The following is a 20188-nucleotide window of genomic DNA, read 5'->3' as shown; positions in this document are numbered from 1 at the left end:
CCACTTCAAACCCAGCAATGCCTGGGGGAGTCTTTTCTCACAGTGCATCACTTCGACATGGACTCTTCTGGACCAGTTGCCTCCACTTTGAAAGATGCCTGTGATTACATTGGGCCCACCCAGGTCGTCTCCCTATCTTAGGGTTGAGCTGATTAGCAACCTTGGTCCCACTTGCAACCTCAATCCCCCTTTGCATTGTATACATGTTCACAGGCTCCAGGGATTGGGATGTGGGCATCTTTAGGTGGGTGGGGAGCGTTATTCTGCATGCCACAGTTTGTAAGTTATAATTCATCCCTACAACCGTTCTGTGCAACTATTAAATAATATGCAAAGTGATCCTAAAATGTTGCTGTATCAACTCTGTGGTGTCACCACAGATCCTCTTGCCTTGTGTCAGTTTGTGGATGTCAGCCACGTGTTCTTCAGCTACCCTGTGGAGACCCATTCTGTATGGTCTGGGACTGTCTTCACTGGGCACCACCTGACAGCACCTTGCCTCATGCCTGCTTTTGTTTCTTATGCCTGGGCTCCGCCTCTGCTGCTGAGACTAGGATGCAGCATGACCCAGAAATACAGGGAGTTTAAGCCTTTTTGGGAAATCCATTGAATAGCAGGAGATGGAATCTAGCAGATGAATTCTCTTCTCCTCCTTCCTCCCATAGGGTATTCTTTGAAGCAGTAATTCTTACAGCTCTTGAAGGACTGAGCAATCAGTTGTTCTTGTTGCCAAGATGTTTTCTGCCCAGCTCTGCGCCCTTGGACTGGTACTTCTCCTCAACACTCCTTTTCTCCCTCCACACACCCCCCACCCCCTCATCAAGTATTCTGATCTCTAAGAAAGTGGTAGCACATCATCTCTCCTCCCTGGAAGCTCTGGCCAAGAGAGCTGGGAGTGGTGCCAGGAGTGGGGAGTGGCCTTGTAAATTGGACCATCACAAAATAGGATTGGGTTTTCACATATTTATCTCAATGGTGTATATAAATGTTAAGACAGGTTTACAATGAAAATACTGTTTATATAATTCATGTAAGCACACATTGATTAACCCCTCATGTATCTGTTGAAAACTTTCTGTTAGACTGTGTTCTGAGCTCCAAAAATGCAAAGATGAATGAAGACATGTTCTCTGCACTCAGGAACTTTGCCATCCCAATGGGGACCTCTCCTCACATCACATACTTTCTCTCATAGTCCTTCAGTTCCTTCCATGTACCCAACCATTTAGCCATCCATTCATCTGTCCATTATCCATCCATCCACCTGGTATTTAATGAGGGAACTGTGTTCCAGGAATTGGAGTAGGCATGCAAAGTGGATTTTGCCTTGGTTAGCATGGTAGGGTAAATATGGCACTTCCTGGGTATTTGAGGTTATGTGGGCTAATTTTCCTGACATATGGGATTGATACAGAATATGATTTTAATAAATACATTCAATACATATTTAATTGTTTCCTAAATTCTGGGCACTGTGCTAGTTGTGTGATAAATGCTGCCCCTCATGACCTTGATTTCTCAGGTAACTAAAAGTAGCTCAGTGTTTCAGGAACCTGAGTGTGGGAAGTAGTGGAAGATGAGGGTAGAGAGTTGGGAACTTTATGGAGCAATCTTAGACCACGGTAAATAAGTATGTGGACTAGGCCAGTGACAATGGAAAGTCAGCGAAGGGTTTTAATCAGGAGAGGCTCAGGATTCTGTCCTCATTCAAGTGAGGCCACTCTGGCACCACTGTGGGTAGTGGCAGTTCCAGAATGTTTGTATATAACAAGATTAGTAAACAGCAATTTGTTGGAAGGTGGGGATTTGGAAGTTGTCTTGGAATGCTGTTCGCCTAGCAAGACTTAATTTTTACCTAGAATGAATGCTCACTGAGGAGGGATTGCTAAATGGGAGAAGATAGTCACAAATTCATGTTTGGGGTGTGAGGCTGACTGCTTCCAGCGATGGGGGAAGGAAGGAGGGAGTCAACAGACAGGGAGACTAGTTAGGAAATTGTTGTCCAGGTCAGAATTGACACTGTGGGGATGGAATGGAGATAAAGATAAAGAGACAGATAAAGGGGATTAAAATTAGTTTATTTAGTGATAAGGGGTTCCTGGGTGGCTCAGTCAGTTAAGCATCGGCTCTTGATTTCTGCTCAGATTGTGATCTCACGGTTGTGAGATCAAGCCTCGTGTTGGGCTCTGTGCTGACAGTGTGGAGCCTGCTTAGGATTCTGTCTCCCTCTCTGTCTGCCCCTCCCCAGCTTGCACTCTCTCTTTCTCTCTCAAAATAAATAAACTTAAAAAAATTAGTTTATTTAGTGGTAATGAGTTTTCCACAAAGGGCCAGGGCAGAGAGGCTGGGCTGGAGAGCAGCAGTACAATGGGCGCTTGCTTTGTTGCTGTTCTGCGGTACGGGGTTTGGGCGCCCCCATCCCCTGCCTCCCACCGAAGACGGACGTGTGGAAACAGGATTTCCCCAAAGTGGGGCAGGTGGGAGAGGGATAACTGTAACTTCTTTGATTCCTGAACGTTGTCATGAGAAGAGGCTTTTAGGAGGTACTCACCACAACTTTCTGGCTGTTAATTCTGTCAGTTAGATGTGGTCTAGGGCTACAGGTTTCTACGTCATGGGTTTTCTAGGTAATGAAGCTAACAGATAATTATCCCTCCCCCCGTTCCCCAACCCCCAGCTCTGCATCTCATGTGACCCTGCTAGATCAGTAACATCATTAACCACCTTACTGCCATTGTATCTACTACTACCACGGTGACTGCCTCCCGATTTCATTTCTTTCTTTTTAAAAACCCCTTTACTGAGGTATCTAATTTATATATCCACTTAAAGTATACAATTCATGTTGTCACAAAGGGCAAGCTCTCATTTTTATGGCTGAGTAATATTCCACTGTATGTATATGTGTATATACATATATATACATATATGTATATGTGTGTATATATATATATGTATATACATATATATATATATTTGCCACATCTTCTTTATCCCAAACAAACATACAAAAAACAAAAAGAGAGTCATAAATATGGAGAACACACTGATGGCTGCCAGAAGGAAGGGAATTGGGAAGATGGGTGAAATAGGCAAAGGGGATTAAGAGGTACAAACTTTTGGGGCGCCTGGGTGGCGCAGTCGGTTAAGCGTCCGACTTCAGCCAGGTCACGATCTCGCGGTCCGTGAGTTCGAGCCCCGCGTCGGGCTCTGGGCTGATGGCTCAGAGCCTGGAGCCTGTTTCCGATTCTGTGTCTTCTTCTCTCTCTGCCCCTCCCCCGTTCATGCTCTGTCTCTCTCTGTCCCAAAAATAAATAAACGTTGAAAAAAAAAATTAAAAAAAAAAAAAAAGAGGTACAAACTTCTAATTATAAAACACGCAAGTCATGGGGATGAAAATTACAGCATGGAGAATACAGTCAGTAGTATTATAATAATGTTGTTTGGTGACGAATGGTAATTACACTTATCCTGGTGAACATAATGTACAGGCTTGTCAGACCATCATGTTGCACATCTGAAACTAATATAACATTGTATGCTGACTATACTTCAATAAAAAATGTATAGTTCAATGGTTTTTGATATATAGCTGTTAATTTTTAAAATTGTGATAAAATATAACACAAAGTTTGCATTTTTAACCATTTTAAGTGCACAGTTCAGTGGCATTAATTATATTCACAATGTTGTGCCCTAACTATTTCCAAAATTTTTTAGTTGCTTTCAACAGAAACTGCAGGTCAGCTAAGAAGGCTGAGATCTGAGGGTTGATAGATACTTCCAAGGAGAGTTGGGGCTTGCTCACCTGGAGTAAAGCATGATGGGAAGAGGTGCTGGACATCATAGAAGGTGATCAGAAGAATTCAGGCAAATTTTAACATGAGTTGCTTAAGGGCTATGTGCCAGTTAGCTGACAGATAGAGAGCCCTTTGGAACTATCTAGACACAAGGAGAGTTTGCACTAGCTAGCAGGTTTTCTCCATGGACCTCACCATGAGAGATCTAAGAGGTAAGACAGAAGACTGGGGAGAACCCCTCTTTGATGTCAGGAGCAGAGCAGTCACCACTGGGGTGGGAGGGGGGTGGGCAGGGCGCAAAACTTCACCAGGATGCTTTACTCCTATTTTCTTCACAAACACCCTAAGCTGCTGAGGAAAGGTCAGCAAATACTAACCCTCGGGGCACTGGTGAAGACACGCTGTAGCCCTGAGAAGGGAAGGGAGAAAAACCAACATTCTATTTCTATTTCTTGGGAAGAGACAAGAAAAAGTCGTCTGCCACTAGGGGAGGGATAGGATCACTGACATGGCCCCACAGCTGAGACCAAGGTATATCATGCCTGCTTAAGATGGGGGCTGAATATGGACATGAGAAAGTGTCTCCCCACTTCCCACCCCCAGGACATCAAGAACTGAGTAAAAAATAATAGCAGTCTACTACTGAGGGGAGGGGAGGAGACAAAAGTGAGGACAGAGAATCTCACTAAGGTTCAGACTAAGGCTAAAGTCGAACAAAACATTGAGAAACACACTCTGGTAATCCAGCCCCAGCCATAAGCACAAGGTAATGCCAGAGGAATTTAAAGCCTGAGGAGTACCAATGGTAACTAGCAACAATAAATACAAACCCAGGTTAACTCCTGACTAGATTGACTCATTTCCTCACAGTAGATGCCTAGAAAAGGAAGAGTTATCCACATATCCAGACATGAAACTATTTACCTCAGTGTCTTCTGTCTTGAAAATTATGACACTCACAAAGAAGCAAAGAAAAACATCACATGGTCAAGAGACAAAGCAATCAGTAGACTTGAACTCAGATATGCCCCAAGTGTTAGATTATCATAAAGAGAACTTCAGTAATTATGATGACTATGTTAAAGTCTCTAGCGGAAAAGATGGATGACAGGCATGGCCTTATGAAGGATATCAGCAGAGACAGAGAAAGTACAAGAAAGGACTAAATAGAAAAGCTAGTGATGAAAACCATGTTGAAAGACTAAAAACTTGGATGATTCATTAGGAGACTTTACTCAATAGGAAACATAAAGATAGGTCAGTAGAAATTTTCCAAACACAAGTAAAAAGACTAGAAAGGAAGGAAGGAAGGGAAGAAGGAAGGAAGGAATGGAGGGAGAGAGAGGAGTGAAGGAAGGAAGGAAAGAAGAAAGAAAGAAAGAAAGAAAGAAAGAATAAAGAAAAGAAGGAAGGAAGAAGGAAAGAAACCCAGAGGAGTTCATCTAAGAGTTGTGGGACACAATGAACTAACCATCATGTAATTGGAATCCCAATAAGAAAAGAAGGACAAGGTGGCAGAAGAAATATTTAAAGAAATAATAGAGTGAGCCTTTTTTTTTTTTTTAACGTTTATTTATCTTTGAGACAGAGAGAGACAGAGCATGAACAGGGGAGGGGCAGAGAGAGAGGGAGATACAGAATCTGAAACAGGCTCCAGGCTCTGAGCTGTCAGTATAGAGCCCCACGCGGGGCTCGAACTCACGGACCGTGAGATCATGACCTGAGCCGAAGTCGGACGCTTAACTGACCAAGCCACCCAGGCGCCCCAGAAATAATAGAGTGAGCCTTTTATCCCTAATGAAAGAATGGAAGACTTCGCACTTCTCTTCGTTAGACTGAGATGACATTTGCAGTCTGATTCTTTCACTAATCTGGGCTACTTAGACGTAGTTGCCTCTTCAATTCTAGAAACTGAAGCACTGGCAAAGAAGCACGGATGTCATGTGTTACCCCCGACACAGTGGGCACTCAGCAAATGTTAGCATTCCTTCCATATCTACCTAAAGTCTCCTCCAGATTACAGCCTTTGCCAGACGCAGCCCTGGCGTTATAACTGATTTCCTTTTTGTTAGGCCTGGGAGTGGGGGAGTGAGTGGAGATGGAAGAGAAAAGATCCACTCAGAGTGAGTCAGAGCCAGGATGGGCTGGAGCTGCCTGAGGCTTGTTTCTCAGGAGTGTAGGAGGTTAAACCTTTATTTAAAAAAAATTTTTTTTAGGGATGCTTGAGTGGCTCAGTCAATTAAGCGTCTGACTTTGGCTCAGGTCATGATCTCATGGTTTGTGAGTTTGAGCCCCACGTAAGGCTCTGTGCTGACAGCTCAGAGCCTGGTGCCTGCTTAGATTCTGTGTCTCCCTCTGTCTGCCCCTCCACTGCTTGCACTCTGTCTCTCACATTGTCTCAAAAATAAATAAGCATTAAACATTTTTTTTTAAATAAAAAAAATAAATAAGTAAAAAAAATTTTTAAGTTTATTTATTTTGAGAGAGAGAGAACAAGCAGAGGACAGGCAGAGAGAGAGAGAGAGAGAATCCCAAGCAGCCTCCACACTGTCAGCACAGAACCCAGTGTGGAGCTCGAACTCATAAAGTGAGATCATGACCTGAGCAGAAATCAAGAGTCAGATGCTTAACCAACTGAGCCACCCAGGTACCCTGGAGGTTAGACCTTTAGACTCCCTCTCCTCAGCTTCTCTCAGCATCTGGAGACTAGGGACTTGAACTCAAGGCCACACACTTCTGCAGTATACCCTTGGCCAAAACAGATAGTGCTTCTCGTTCCTCTGAGAACTAATTCAGTCTTTTCTCTGCCTCACAACAACCAAGTGCTATTTTGTTGCTGTTGTTAAAACATATATTTTAGTATATGATGGTATAAGACATAAATAAACCTACTTTTCGTAAGTCCTTGAATTGGCAAAATTTGATAATTAACTGGTGAAGGGGGCTGGATGATAGATATGTTCATATATGATGGGTTCACATATTATTCTCCATACTTTTGGACATTTAAAAATAGAGTTCTTGTTGGCTTTCCTTTGTTGTCTGTATTGAATTGTACCTTTGACAGAAGAGTGATCTTGTAGTATATTCTTACCATTCATAGGGAGAGGTATCCTTGAACTTGGCCAGTTTACCAACTATCACATATGAACATTGCAAAAGGATTTGGCTAATTACAATGAGTTACAATGTAAAAAAAATATTTAAACTTCATTTTAGTATATTTGAATACTTACTCTATTTTTATTTGGGCTTTTTTTTTTTTTTTAGTTAAGTAGACTCCACACCCAATGTAGGATTTGAACTCATAACCCAGAGAGCAAGAATCTTGTGCCCTACAGGGGCACCTGGTTGGCTTAGTCAGTTAAGCATCTGACTTCGACTCAGGTTTGTGAGTTGGAGCCCCACATCGGGCTCTGTGCTGACAGCTCAGAGCCTGGAACCTGCTTCAGATTCTGTGTCTCCCTCTCCTTGCTCCTCCCCTGCTCACACTGTCTCTCTCGTCTCGTCTCTCAAAAAATAAATAATCGGTAAAAAATTTTTTTTAAAAAAGAATCTGTACTCTACAGACTGAGCCAGCCAGTTGTCCCTGTTTGGGCTTTTTTGAGTTATTTTACTGATAGTCTGTGAGATAGATGATTTTTTTTGGGGGGGGGTCTGGGTGAATCTGAAGGAATGTAGAGGTTTTTTGTTTTGTTTTTGTTTTTTACTTTTTACAGCATTCACAGATTGAAGCATAGATGTAGTTTTGTGGTTGTATACTGAACCACTTGAAAGCACAGCTTCTGGGCAGGGAGTGGTAGCTCCCCAGCTCTGTGAGTTCGACACATCCCATCCTAGTAGAGTAGATGGTTTTCAGAGGCTGGAAACCACATCTTATGTTGTGGGAGAATAGAGCTAATTATTGGGGAGCTCCTGTGGGCACCAAGAAATTTGGGTTATGGTTTTTTTCTTTGTCTACCAGGCCACTTTGTTAGATTAGATTTAATTATCTCTCAAGAGGTAGTTGAGGGTAAATGGAAGATGAGACCTTCTTAACTGACACCTGGAAAGGGATGTGGTGGGGTCCCAGGGTGCCCTGGGCAGTGGGATGTCGGGTGAGGTGTAGAGGGACGCTGTGGATTGCAAGAGTGTGTGTGTACATGTGTGCAGTAAGCTGACCATGTATTAACGCAAAAGCTTGATTAAGATGTCTTTAGTTAGAATGAAAACTTTGAACCAACCTGAGAAAATAATGAATGGGGTAGTTTTACTAAGATGTTCAGTAGGCACATCCCCAAAGCGGCACTATTTTTTAAGAGTAAGATGGAAGAGCAGTTATCATATGGCTGACCTGTAGGAAAGAGCTTGTCTTTAATAATAGCTACTATACATGCTGCTGTGATTATCTCTTGCAATTTTCTCAACTATCCACTTTACACATGGGGGAATCTGTTCCCTAATAAGGGACTTATTATTATTCCCTAATAAGGTGAAGGAACTTGACACAGCTAGTTAATTGTGTGCCTAGAATGCGAATCCGGGCAGACCCCAGAGCCCATTCTCTCATCCACTGTGCAACAGCAGTGTCTCTGCATAAGCATCTGTGCAATAGAGAGGAGTGTGCATAGGTGACGTATATGTGACAATAAAGTTTGTGCAAAGGTGATGTCTGTGCAAGAGCGCTTGTCTGTACAAAAGTGATGTCCGAGACTATCTCCCTGAAATGAGAGAGCTGGTCAACTGAAGTTAGCCGTGTTTACGGTGGTGGGGAGAGCAGCAAAAAATCTGGATTCTAGCCCTGACTCTCCCTGTCCCTGTGGATTGCCCCCACAGCAAGGCATTTATCTTACCTGGCAGCTCCAGTTTCTATCTCTTACGTAGGCGTATACTCACACTTGGAGGACTTGTACTACCTCTGAGGCTAAGCGAATGCCTTGCAAAATTAACTTGCAGAATATAGTTTTGGGCAAATATACACTAGCCTACATTTTCTTTGTGACTTTGTCCTGGGCAAAGTGAGGGAACATCTGAGGAAGTGTGGAGGGGACCCTGCAGTCCAGGGGACAGGGAGGAACCTCTGGAGGGAGTGGCTGAGCACGTGCCTGAGGGGGACGGGACGTGTCTGCCTTTTGCAGAAACTGGCCAGTAGACTGGCAGTTAGGGGAGTTTCCTGCAGAGTGACTTGATTCCAGGGCTTGATTACAGCTGAGTGACAGCATGTTGACGGAGATTCTGAGGCAGTGGTAATGGCGGATGTCTCGGGGTGATGGAGACACCTGGTGTTTGTTTTGAGGAAGACACAGAACTTTTCAGTGCTTTGAATTCAAGTGTCCTTGTGGGGGGTAGGGGTGGGTGGGGGTGGGGAGCATTCCAAGGCGTGCCATCCCAGTTTCCTTCTTGGAACCACAGGGCTCCAGGGAACAATTGGAAAAGTTGTGATCTATACTCAGCCTCCTTAACTGGTGGATTCAGGGCTTTCATGTTTGAAGTGACTGTGAGGCACGGGGATGGGTGTGTACAGAGAGGGGCCATGGGCCTTACTGTTTCAGAGGCTCAAGGGCTAGAGACAGAGGTTTGAAGATGATGACATATCCTCCCATCATAGCCTCTATTTCCTGCAGAGGTGAGGGGGGCAGGGCAAGGCCTGAAGCAGGAGCGTTTGAAATACTAATGGTTGGTGGCACAGCTTTTTCCAGGCTTGCTGGGTTTCTCTGATAGGATTTCATGCGTCCATCCATAGGTTTATTCATTTATTCAGTAATTTGTGGGATATTTACTGACTTCCTATGATGAGAAAGATGCTATACTAACATTTTGTGGGGTCGGAGTGGGTTCTAAGGTAAATCAGCAAGAGACCCTTGTTTTGAAGGAGTTTAGTAAGGGAGATAAGGTAAAAATATCAATACATAAACTACAAGGTAGAAAATGCTAAATGCCAAAAACTGGACATCACTAAAACACTATGGGGTTCTGGAAGAGGAAGGAATCATGTGACAACTGTGAAGGTTAGGTAAGGAATCATGGAGGAGAGGATTGGATTTAGACGTGTGGAGATTGGAGAGAGAGGGCAAAAGGGTCCTCCTGGTGAAGGAAAGCTCATGCACAAATGCAGGGAGGTGGGAAAAGTGTTTTGCAAAGAGCAAGCTGTTGAATTTGGCAGGAGCATGAGATAACTGGGTGCAATTAGAAGGATTTCCTCTCACTGCCTCCCCTCCCTCCCCTGCCACGTTCCACACCTTTAAGAATACAGAAGACGACATCAGGCCTAAATCTCGCCTCAATTAGTACTACTGAAAAAGGAATTAGAGGGCCACCTGGGTGGCTCAGTCAGTTGTGACTCTTGTTATCAGCTCAGGTCCTGATCTCACAGCCATGAGACGAAGCCCCACATTTGTCTCTGCTCTGGGCATGGAACCTGCTTGAGATCATCTACTCTTTCCCCGGTCATGCTCTCTCTTACTCTCTCCCTGAAAAGAAGGAGAAGAAGAAGAAGAAGAAGAAGAAGAAGAAGAAGAAGAAGAGAAGAAGAAGGAGGAGGAGGAGGAGAAGGAGAAGAAGAAGAAGGAGGAGAAGTAGTTAGGGATGAAAGCCATGTCTGTCCTGGAGTCTTTAGGATCCTACCAAGGAGAGAAGTCAGTCAAAACAACAACTTGAAGTCTGCCTTCCTTGATGGTTTCCAGAATGGATTCTGACAGCAATTCTGAAGAGGACTGGCTAAGCCACTCTCAGCCCAGAGACCACTGGCAAACCTGCCCTGTCAACTCTTTCTGGATGTTGAAAGTCCTAGTTTCTTAAGCTAACTCCTTTCACAAACACTAGAAACATATAACAGTAAGTGAACTGTATCTTAGAGGGAGCACTGAAACAAAAACATTCCATTTTTGGGTCTAACACTGCCTTTATTCTGGCATGAGGAAGATCTTGGGTGTGTACCAGTTTAGAGTAAGGATGGGGAGAAACAGTATCCCCACGATGGCTATCGCTAATGTATTTTCACAGGCTCTAGATGCTAATTTCCAGAAACTACGTATGTACTGCATGGCAGATGTTGAGAAACTTAATGAACATCTTTCAGAAAAAAAACTCATCCAGTTTGTTGCATTTAATAGTACTTCATTCCTTTATTTTTTTAAATGTTTATCTTGTGGGGGGGGGGTAGAGAGATAAAGAAAGGGAGAGGGAGAATCCCAAGCAGGCTCTGTGCTGACAGTGACATGGGGCTTGATCTCAAGAACTGTGATAGCATGACCTGAGCTAAAGTCAGGAGCTGGAGACTTAATCGACGGAGCCACCCAGGTACTCCTAATTCCTTTATTTAAAAAATTTTTTAAATTTTGCAGGATTTTTTATTGCAGTAAAAAAATATATGTAACATAAAATTGACCATTATAACCATTTTTAAGCATGCGGTTCAGTGGTAATAAATACATTCACATGGTTGTGCAACCTTCACAAATATCCATTTTTAGAACTTTTTCCACCCTTCCAAATTGAAACTCCATACTCATCAAACCATAACTCCTCATTCCTCCCTCCCCCAGTCTCTGGAAGCCACCATTCTGCTTTCTGTCTCTATGAATTTGACTACTTTAGGTACGTCATGTAAGTGGAGTCACAGTCTTCATTCTTTCATAACTGGCTTATTGCACTTAGCATAACGTTTTCAATGTTTATCCATTTTTGTAGCTTGTGTCAGACTTTCCTTCCTCAATAATATTTCCTGATATGTATGCACCACATTTTGTTTCTCTGTTCCCCCACTGATGGCCGCTTGCTCTGCTTCTACCTTTTGGCTATTGTGAGTAATGCTGCTGTGAACATGAGTATGTGAGTATCTGTTTGACTCCCTGCTTTCAATTCTTTATATGTATACCCAGAAGTGAAATTACTGGGTCATATGATCATTCTATTTTTAACTTTTTGAGGAATCATCATACTGTTTTGCATACTGGCTGTACCATTTTACATTCCACCAATAGAGCCTAGGAGTTCTAATTTCTCTATGTCTTTGCCAATACTTGTTATTTTCTGCTTCTTTGATAGTAGCCATCTGAAGGGGTGTGAGGTGATATCTTATTTTGATATTTATTTGCGTTTTGAAAACAATTTTTTAATACGAAATTTCTATAAAGAATAAGGTCATGAAACTGGCTGAATGCTTTTTTACAATGTGACTCAAAAACTGTATACTCCAGGGGCGACTGGGTGGCCCAGTCGGTTGAGCATCTGACTCTTGATTTCGGCTCAGGTCGTGATCCCAGGGTCATGGGATTGAGCCCCACATCAGGCTCTGTACTGAGAATGGAGCCTGCTGAAGATTCTCTATCTCCCGTGCCCCTGTCCCCTGCTCATGTGTGCTCTCTCTCCCGCTCTCTCTCTCAAAAAAGTACATTCCAACAGATATTTTCATTAAGAATTAATCCTAAAGATTGTAAGCAAAGAAATAGCCCCTACATAGATCACACACTTCAATAAAACTGTGAAAAAAAACTTTTAACCAAAAATGAGCATGCTTGATGTACTGTGTATGGCAGGTTGATACTTATCTTCCAGTAGTCAATCTACATCTCTGTCATCAAAATTGGGCTTGAAATGAGCATTTGGCCACTTAGCTAAAAGCTGTTCTTGTTAGGTGAGAGATGGAAGGAAAAGGAAAAGCATCAGACTTTCACCACCAATGGATATCCTAGTATCATCTGGCATTACTCACTCAACTCTTGACTTATTCGTGAGAAAGAAAATAATACAATAAATATTTCCTAAGCCTTAGAAATCTTGCAGTATCTTTGAGCACATTCTTTAATTCATTCAATTACAAAATTTAAGCTCTTATTAATTAACTAAACAATTAAGTTCTTATTGCCTAGCTTTCATGACCATAACATTAACCTTGGGCGTTTCTAGAATTCAATTTCCCAGACCTCCATTTCTTGGAAATTTTGATTGTCTAAAACAGAAAGGACCCAAGAATCTGTATTTTTGTTAAACACTCATGTAATATATTACTTGTTCACCTCTGAAAATTGCTTTGATAATAGTTGCCAAAAGTATGCACATGTCTTAACTCATGGCTCAGTTAAAGAAAGGGTATTTTATTTTATTTTAGTTTTAAAATTTTTTAAATGTTTTATTTATTTTTGAGAGGAAGAGAGAGAGCAGGGGAGGGGCAGAGACAGAGGGAGACACAGAATCCAAAGCAGGCTCCAGGCTATGACCTGTCAGCACACAGCCCAATGCTGGGTTCAAACTCCCAGCTGTGAGATCATGACCTGGACCAAAGTCATATGCTCAACTGAGTGAGCCACCCAGGTACCCCAAGAAAGGGTATTTTAAGAAAGACAACAACAATTAAACATTTTAATGAGTTAAACATTTATTTTTTTAAATTATGCTACTTTTTATGCTATCAAACATGCAATTAAGACATTAGTTTTTCAAATTATCATTGAATAATTGAGCATAGAGAATTAAAAATCCTGAAATGACAGGAATGTAGAGTTGGAAAAAAGTTTAAATGCTCTGTATTTCATCTTCTGTTCATAGGATGTACCTGGTCACCTATGAATTGAAGGCTCTGATTGAGAATATTCTAAATGGCTGTGGAATGTATCACAAAATGTGATGACAATGAAAGCTACAGTGTGATCAATATTCAACAGTAACCAAAATGCACAAAATCAAATTCGTCACCATTTTTCCTGTAGAGAAAGCAAGAGACGGGGGAAAAAAAAAGTAAATTAAAAAGTTTTAGGAAAGAAATAAAGTGTGCCACATTTAAAAAATGTTAAAAAAAAAGAAGTACATTAATGGAAAAGGTTGTGGAATCCAAATAAATCCTGTAGGTTAGTTAATAGTGATATAACAATGTTAATTTCTTAGTTTCGAGAAGTTTGCCAGGGTTCTATAAGGTATTAACCTTAGGAAAGACTGGATAAAAGATATAGAAAGCTGATACTATCTCTTAGATTTTTCTGAAAATTTAAAGTTATTCTAAAATGAAAACTTTATTTAAAAGAGATCTTTTAAACTCCCCAGGTAGTATCACTGAAGACAATACCTTCATTGCTATAAATGTGATCATTGGTTGCACAAATTGAATCCATTTCTATGGTGGAGAAAGTCAGATGATACGCATGCAGAATATAGTTCGTATGTGAAACATGATGATAACAAAGCACTTCTCAATAGGAGGGGTTTGAACATGGAACATGATTTGGAGCCTGTGCACCACTTCTGGAAGCAGCTGGGTTTGGCTACTAGGGTCTGGCCCATGTCCTCTTCCCTTATCGGGTTGCTTGACTCTTCCTACATTCTGAGTCAGTTTTGACTCAGTCTTTGGGGATGCACCCAGATCTGAGAGAGGAGATAATGGAGACTGTCTTAATAGTTCTCTGGAAACAGAGGCCAATTTAGGGGCTTAAATGTGCAAAGATGTGTGAAAGCAAACACTTGTGAGAGAAAATGAGGGGGGGGGGAGGTGGGAAGGTTGGACAAACCAGCCATCAGACGGCAAACTTTTTCAGAGTGAGGGGGACAGGAAGGGAGATTTGATGGGAGTGTTCTAGAATGTCCTGCCCTCCAAGGAAGATATTTGGAGGCTATCCTGGAGTTTATGAGACAAACTTGGCCATCAGAAGAGCTTCTTTCTAGATGAATGGGCCCATTTTGATGGATTTCAAACTGTAAAGGTTAGTTCAGTTTCTTGCATGACTATGCTCCCTGCAGATAGAGGTCTGCAAGGGTCAGGATCATGGCCACCTCAGAGATCTAGTGTTCTGCATCTGGGCTTTGGAATTACATCATAGTGATTGCTAGTCTGTCATTAGTAATTCTCAATTAAGTTCAATTAATTGATTCATACCTTTGCACAGTATGAAGCAAAATTATAGTGAGAGCTCACATACAAAATTAAATTTCAGAAACAAGAACTTCAGGGAAAGATACAAGTGTGGCCCCTAATTTTTTACAGGCATCTTACAGTTACTGTCTATATATGTTGTGCCTAGGTTATTGGCAACATGGATTTTGTGATCCTTTTGTGATGGTTTCTTCATACTTTTGAAGAGCAAATATTCACTATTGTGTACTTACTTCTTTTCCCTGCAGAAAGCACATGTATTTCCATAAGTTTTTCCATTGTTCGCACAGATTGGATCCCATTCTCTGGTGCAATAATCTTGCTCATCTGAATATGGTCCACATTGTGGCTGTTAAACATAGAGATACAATAAAATTTATCAGGGAAAGAAACTCTAAAATTTTCTTTAATCTTCATATGAAATGCTACACATTGGGATGCCTGGGTGGCTCAGTTGGTTAAGTTTCAGACTCTTGATTTCAGCTCAGGTCATGATCAGAGCCCGTGCACCACTTCCGGAAGCAGCTCAGGATCCTCTCTCCCTCTCTTGCTGCCCCTCCCCTGCTTGCATGTGTACACTCTCTCTCCTCTCTCCCTCCAAATAAAGAAATAAACATAAAAAAGAAAGAAATGTTACGCATCAAAATTAAAAATTATAGTCTGTAGGTAGTTTTGAAAACAAACATCTACAACACTAACACCTATAAGAATGAAGACATGCCACTTAAAAAATAAGATACTAAAATGTCTTTACAAACGTGTAAACAAAGTTTACAAACTTTTTTTAAAAGGTCTTAGAACTGGCTGAATGTGGTTTTCTAATTTAGTGACCACCATCTTTACTTCCCTTCACGTCTTTCTCCTTCCAAACTCTAGAAGAAATCATGAAACTGAATTTTTCTATTTATCACTCCCCTGTCTTTCTTGATAATTTCACTATGTATGTGTGTGTCTGTGTGTGTGTTTGTGTGTGGGTGTGTATAAACATATGAATATAAACGCAATTTGTTTAGTATTGACAGTATTGCAATTTACATAAATAAACAATATGTGTGCATGCTTATATCTGCTTAAATTTCTCTGTTTATTCATATACATAAATCTGTAGTTTAATTTTTCACCTCTATTTGATATTCCACTAAGTATATATATAATTATTTGATCCACCCTTAAAATGCATATTTTGGTTATATATTTATTTGTGTCTTTAAAACCTTCGTTTTGCTAAAATGAACACTTCTACTGTCAACACCATTTGACCTTTCTCAGATGCTTGTATGACATATTTGTGCACATTAACTGAATTTTTGTGTAATGGGAGATGAACATTTTTGTGTTGTCTAGGTAATGGTTTTATGTGGCTGCTACGTTTCTATTTCTTGACTTCAGTGCAATAATGATACTTTTTTTTTTTTTTTTTTACTTTTTGAAAGATCTCCTTGTACATTTGTTTGATGAATTTTGCTATTAAAATTTATAATAAAATAAACTAATTATTTACTTTATTTTTTCCAACTTCCATCCTTTTTCACTTACCATACTTCTGGCTTCTGGCATAGGTGCCAAAGAAGTTTCTGCAACCAACAAATAGATGAAAAAATTAAAAATTAAGAAGAAGAGGAAGAGGAGAAGGGAAAAGAGAAGGAGAACAAGGAAAGAAGAAGGAGAAGGCGGAAGAGGAAGATGCAGAGGAAGTGGGGTGGGGAGGAGGAAGAAGCAGAATGGTCTGTGGTAAACAGAGCCCATCTCTTAATAGCAGACACCTATGTGAATTGCTACTCAACACCCAGCAAGTAATGAGGCAAGACTTTTGTGCCATTAGCAAAATAAAAAATCCACTGATCATTATCACATTTGGAAATTGTTTGAAATCCCCAGTTATTCTCACTCTTTGAAAAATAATTTGATGTATAATTTTTAATAATCCCTGACATCCTTTTTTGAAGATAGCAGAGTTTTCCCCCCAAGTTTTGTAGACGACACATCCAAGACTGAGTAGACAATGCGTTAGAGTATGTCACTTAAATATGAAGAAATCAGTTAGTGCTTAATCAGTACTCTGACCTAAATATGTGCATCTATCCAATAGAACACAGATGCCTTCTTCTGAAATTCATGGTCTATCCTGAGCTTTAAGAAAGATAACTTTTACCAGAGGAGTCAACATGTCTCTCCTTAAACAAAGGCCTATCTTCAGGAACTCGGTGAGTGGTCAAGAAGTCAGGACGTTAACCAACAGCAGACCCAGAAGAGATCATTCCTCCTCACAGTTTGTATTTATCAACCATGGAATTTGACATCCAAAAAGGGGGGGGGGGGAAGGATTTGGGTCATGGTCTTTAGTCATAGATGAATGAAGAGCGAACTTCTGCTGCCCATTCTAACCCATTATTCTGTCTTCACCTGTCCAAAATAGGAAGTGAGGAAAAACAATCCACTGACACAATTTTTAAAAGACATTTGTAATGTGCCTTTTATCGCTTCATCAGTTTAGATGTTTCCAAAAAGCTCCTTCATTCCTAGATTACAGCGGTTATTTCCTGCATTTTTCTAAGATATGAAATATTTCACCTCGAATTGGAAAATATACTCACCAGAATGAAGAGGAAATGCCAAGGCAATGATGAAAATAGCTTTGATCCACGATGAGAAGAGAGACATTTTATCAATTCTGTGGAAGGAAACTTTGGCAGGTTTATAACACATGGCACAGGGATAAATTTCCTATTTCCAGATAAAAGTTTCTGACTGACCTAGAAACCCCTCCCACCCACTGAATTCCTAATTAATTAATTAATTCTTAGATTCCTAATTAAGGTAGACCATGCATTCTCATTTTCCTTTGTCCAACTCTCATATTCAGTAGGACATATATGTGAAAAAAAGGCCTTCTAGAGACATGAGGGCAATCCCAAGAAAAATCCTCTTAGCACATTCAAGAAGGAGCTGCTTATTCCCAGATGCTTTGGCACAGCCCACAAGGAACCTGGCTGCCCTTGAAGGGAAAAGGTACTTTGGAGTCTCAGTTTTTCCAGAGAACATGGAAATAGTTATTACAGGAAGGAGTGACCTGGAACAATCCTCACAGCAATGCTGTGGACCACGGCTACCTTTATACATGTCCTACCTCACTGACCGGAAGCAGAGAAGGCAGTGGAGAGAATAAGGCCCACATCTCTAGGGACTGTGTCTATTTTGCTCATCTTTTTTTCTCAACCACTGCCACCCAGCAGAGGAGTCTCCTTTATGAGTCTATTGGTGAGGAGCCAGATGGGCTAAAACAGATGATCCCTAGTAGGTAAGACCTTGAAGTATTCTGTGTTCTGTGTCATAAAGATGTCCCAGTTGTTCCCTCAGCAAGAGGCTTGGGACAATTTGATCTTGATGAATACACAAGTATGAGGATGGGAAAAGGTAATAAGAATAATCATAGATACTAAGATAGAGAAAATACATGTAAGCTTTCCAAGCTATTGAGTTGGAAAGGACAGGAGAATCAAAGCCAGCAAAGACAAGAAGTTTTGTGAACTGTAATTTGATACTTGCCTAGACCCTCAGTATTTTGCAACACCAGAGCACATAGACTCAATTGGAGATTTATTTTAAATTTAGGCTCTCCTGAAAGTTTAAATTTAAGCTTCTTGTTTTGACATACTTATAGAGTCAATACAGTTGTAAGAAATGATACAGAGTTCTCCTACATTCTCTAACCAGTTTCTCCCAATGAAAGCATCTTGTGAAACTATAGTACAAATTTCCAGCCAGGAATTGATATCAGCTGGAGACCTTTTATCGCTGTTTGATCTCACCGCCGAGAGTGTGAATCAACTGTTTGTACCCAAAGCCTGCGTGATGGTATGTTTGAAAAACTGCCAGAGGAGCAATGGTGTAGCCAGCTTTGGACCCTCGCCTAAAGGATAGGATGTGTATAGGAGGCACAGGAGAGACCGACTTCCTGTGTTAATCATTTCTCAATATATATTTGTATCCAATCATCACATTATACATCTTAAACTTACACAATGTTATATGTCAGTTCAATCTCAACAAACCTGGAAAAAAATAAAGAATATTCACAGGAATGAAACTGAGACCACATGGGGCAATGCCTTAAGTTATATAAATAAGGTAAGTGGGTAACATTGGAGGTTTTGAAGTAGGGTAAGATTTAATCAGCCATTGTCTTCCTAATTCACTAATCTCCTTCACAATCAGATTTCTGGAGTCTTGGCAATTGAAAGACTTGATTTCAGTTCCCATCTACCACTCAGTAATCATGACACAATATTTAGATTTCCTAATATACAGCTTCTTTATTTTAAGTGTGGGAGTAACAATCCCTGTGTCTCAGATGTAAAGAATAAAATATTAAAACAGTTTGCAGTCGGAATTGGGTGTTAGGCTTGCTTTTGCCACCATAATCGAACCTGTCTTTTTTAAACAGTGGCAAAAGCTAGGACTCAGAAAGGAAAGTTCAAGTGTAGCACTGCTCAGTTCCAATTTAATGGAAGAACATAAAATCTGGCGAGTGCAGAAAGTGCTCCATTATTCTAGTTAAGTGAAAATTATTCTGACAGTGGCTCTTTGAATTATTGACATAGACACCATCAGAAGCTTCTGTGACAGATCAATTCTTCTGATGCAGGACATTTGAGGAAAAAGGAAACTGAAGTCTACAGCTGAAATTATTGTGAAGCCCTTCATGTCTCTTACACTAGACCTCTCCTCCTATATGTATTCATCTGCCGCTATTAAGAGCAGGAGAGACAGCCTGTAAATCCCAGAAGGCCACAAGACTTTTTTTTTTTTTAATTATCCAGTACAAGGGATGTTAGATGTGTGAGTTAAAAGTTCCAGTAAAAAAAAAAAAATGAAGATATTATTCAACTTGCATCAGAGGTAAGACAGGAAGGAGAAGAATGTATCTTTAACATAATAGAGATGTTAAGGGAGAAGGAAGGAATTAATGAGAAGTAAGAGCAGTTCTCAGTCTCCCAGTGCCACAGCCCTACAAATTGTGGGCAAAGAAATCCACTATTTTGGGCAATAACAGCGAGTTACCTGAATTTTACATAAATATGTAAAACACCAACTGACACATGTACATGAACTCCACCACCGGGTCGCTGAATAATGTTGTGTGTGTGTGTGTGTGTGTGTGTGTGTGTGTGTGTGTTAAACTTCATACTGTTGAAAATAGAGTAACAAAAGTTCACATTTGTCCGTATTTCAAGGAAGACTGAATTCCTCCAGTTCACCTTCTGTCTCAGAAGAAACCGAAGGCATTTTGCAACCTATACCATACTTTAAAAGATGTCTCTGGCAATGATCAATACAAATGTATCTGGGCCAGAGCATTCTAGTCTAACTTGTCCAGGACAGAAAACTCTTAAAATGTTAGGAGAATATTTGTTTTAATACCATGCTATTGTAATTCTAAGCCCTACATTCTTATAAGAATTTTATTTCTTTCTTTCTTTTTTTAAATGTTTATTTATTTTTGAGAAAGTCAGAGCACGAGCAGGAGAAGGGCAGAGAAAGAGGGAGA

General features: G+C 40.7%; 1 protein-coding gene across 1 annotated transcript; it reads right to left on the bottom strand.

Annotated features, from left to right (window-relative positions):
* Positions 1-13149: 13149 nt before the first annotated feature.
* On the bottom strand, positions 13150-17761 carry LOC123601914 (sperm-associated acrosin inhibitor-like). Its single transcript, XM_045485881.1, has 5 exons — positions 17698-17761; positions 17235-17311; positions 16177-16214; positions 14874-14989; positions 13150-13480 (listed from the first exon to the last, which is right to left on the bottom strand). Exons 2-5 carry the CDS (start codon positions 17299-17301, stop codon positions 13435-13437), a joined length of 267 nt encoding a protein of 88 aa, XP_045341837.1. The 5' UTR covers positions 17302-17311; positions 17698-17761; the 3' UTR covers positions 13150-13434.
* Between the last annotated feature and the right edge of the window lie 2427 nt (positions 17762-20188).

Source organism: Leopardus geoffroyi, chromosome A1 (assembly GCF_018350155.1).
Source record: "Leopardus geoffroyi isolate Oge1 chromosome A1, O.geoffroyi_Oge1_pat1.0, whole genome shotgun sequence".
NCBI classification, from domain to species: domain Eukaryota; kingdom Metazoa; phylum Chordata; class Mammalia; order Carnivora; family Felidae; genus Leopardus; species Leopardus geoffroyi.
Note: the sequence above shows the minus strand (reverse complement) of the source record. Positions and strands in the feature narration are given on the sequence as shown.

Bases quoted from the DNA above. Each gene is read 5' to 3' on its own strand.
- LOC123601914 (XM_045485881.1), bottom strand. From the start codon at position 17,301: ATGTCTCTCTTCTCATCGTGGATCAAAGCTATTTTCATCATTGCCTTG. The intron at 16,215-17,234 runs GTGAGTATATTT...TGTTGGTTGCAG, and splicing joins GGCATTTCCTCTTCATTCTG to AAACTTCTTTGGCACCTATG. The intron at 13,481-14,873 runs GTAAGTACACAA...CTTTCTCTACAG, and splicing joins GCTTTCTGCAGGGAAAAGAA to GAAAAATGGTGACGAATTTG.